The 2,246-nt window shown below is 35.4% G+C and overlaps 1 protein-coding gene across 1 annotated transcript; it reads left to right on the plus strand.

Annotated features, from left to right (window-relative positions):
• Positions 1-2: 2 nt before the first annotated feature.
• Positions 3-442, plus strand: LOC125189949 (ethylene-responsive transcription factor ERF042-like; the record flags this gene model as incomplete). Its single annotated transcript, XM_048087164.1, has 1 exon — positions 3-442. A coding segment is annotated over one exon (306 nt), but the record flags the coding sequence as incomplete, so codon positions are not given.
• Between the last annotated feature and the right edge of the window lie 1,804 nt (positions 443-2,246).

The raw sequence follows: 2,246 nt of genomic DNA on the forward strand, positions 1-2,246 counted from the left end.
TCGCCGTCAAGGGCGCCGCCGCCATCCTCAACTTCCCGGAGATATCCGACCTGCTGCCCCGCCCCGCCACCTCCTCGCCGCAGGACGTTCAGGCGGCCGCCACCAAGGCCGCGCAGATGGACCACCTGGAGCTGGGAGAGATTGTGGAGCTGCCGCGGCTATGTGAAGGGGATGAGGAATGGGAATGGGAATGGGATTGCTATTTCAATCAACCGAGTCTCCATAGTTTAGAGGATGATTCAATGCTCATTGATGATTTCATGTCTCCCAGTTTTCAAGGCCTCTTCTCGAATCATCTTTTCTGTTAATGTCTCTTTTCTTCCAATTTTGAGTTTTTATTTGCCTACTCATCTCCTCCTCTTCTTTTCCTCATTATACTACTCTTTATGTACACAAAGTGTGAAGCAAAATAGTCAATGCCAACTCTATTTCTGTTTCTTCATATTTAGCATGACATCCAATATTCGATTTTATCAATGCTTTTTTTGCCGTATTTGTCGCTAGAGGCCGGACATAGAAAATGGTTAGTACGACTAGGGACTATATTTTCAATATTTTATTTGAAACTTTATTTTATACTATAATTTAGATCAATAATAGTATTTCCTTAGCTTAAGCAATTGACTTGTTTTTTCATGTATATTTAAAAAATGATACACATTTTAGGTGGAAAAAAATAAAATAAGAGAAAATAATATAAAAGAGATTAAGAGATAAAAACTTTTGCACAATACCGTAATAATTTGTATAAAAGTTGAATAAATTTTACAAATATTTAAAAAAATATTAAAAAATTCAATTCAATAGGGGCTTAAGCCCTTAGGCCATGCTTGGTATGATGGAATGGAATGAGGAGGGAATGGAATGGAGATGAGAATGGAATGACAATTTCATTCCATTCTTGTGCTTGGTGAATGTAAGGTTTACAAATGGAATGGAATTGTTATTCCTTGATTGATTTCATTCCTATGCTTGGTAACTACAAAATAATATATGAATGGATTGGAATGAAATATGAATAATTAATATGTTGATTCTATAACAAAAATATTTATTCAAAAATATTTTTGTCAATATTTTGGATCATATAAATTTGTACGATACACATAAATGAGTGTGTGCATATGTGGTGTATGCATGTGTTGATGTGTGTGTGTATATGTGGTGGTGTGTGAGTTGTTTGTGTGTGTGTTTTGTCATGTGCGTGTTGTGTGTGAGTTGCTGCATGTGTGTGTGTGTTGTGTGTGCTGTGTGAGTTGTTGTGTGTGTGTGTGTGTGTGTGTGTTGCTGCATGTGTGTGTGTGTTGTGTGTGCTGTGTGTGTGTGTTGTGTGTGTGTGTGTGTGTGTTTTGCTGTGTGTGTGTGTTTGTGTGTGTTTTGTGTGAGTTGCTGTGTGCATGTGTTTGTGTGAGTTGGTGTGTGTGTGTTTTTTTTTCAATTATTAAAAATTTTAAAATTTTAATTTATGCTAAAATTGAGATGATATTAAATTTAAATATAATATTAAATAATATTTATTTAATATTGTTAAATTTTAAAATAAGAAGAAAGGAAAATGAAATGGAATGGAATGACCATTCCTTAGCTAAATGGATGGAATGGGTATTCCCATGTGGAATGGAATGACCATTCCTAATGGAATGGTGATTCCTAAGGAAAAAATTTACCAAGCAAAGGAATGGAATGGAGGTAGGAATGCCATTCCATTCCATCATACCAAGCATGGCCTTAGAGCTTTCACTGTCGTGAAATATAAATCAGCCTATAAATCAGCTCATTTTCATTTTCCTCATGGCATGTCAACATATTACTCCCTCTGTTCCATAGTAATTGAGGCGTTTCTTTTTGGCACGGAGATTAAGAAAAAATGTGTTAGGTGACTTAAGTAAATGAAGAATAAAGTGGAAAATGGAAAGGTAGAGAGACGAAGAGAGAAAAAAGTAAGAGAGAGTAAAGTAGGTGTGGAAAAATGTGTTGACTTTTACTAAAAAGGGAAATGACTCTATTATTATAAAACGTATAAAAATGGCAAAATGACTCTATTACTATGGAATGGAGGGAGTATCACACAGTCCAAATTTCTACAATAGTGCACTATTCCCTCTGTTTCCAAAGAATATGCACTTTAGATTTGACACTAGTTTTAATGCAAAATTAGTAAAGTTAGAGAGAGTTAGAGAGGAAAAGTAATTAAAGTATTGTTAGTGGGGGATGGGTTCTACCTCATTAGCGAGAAAATAGTTTCC

This window comes from Salvia hispanica, chromosome 5 (assembly GCF_023119035.1).
Source record: "Salvia hispanica cultivar TCC Black 2014 chromosome 5, UniMelb_Shisp_WGS_1.0, whole genome shotgun sequence".
Lineage (NCBI taxonomy): Eukaryota > Viridiplantae > Streptophyta > Magnoliopsida > Lamiales > Lamiaceae > Salvia > Salvia hispanica.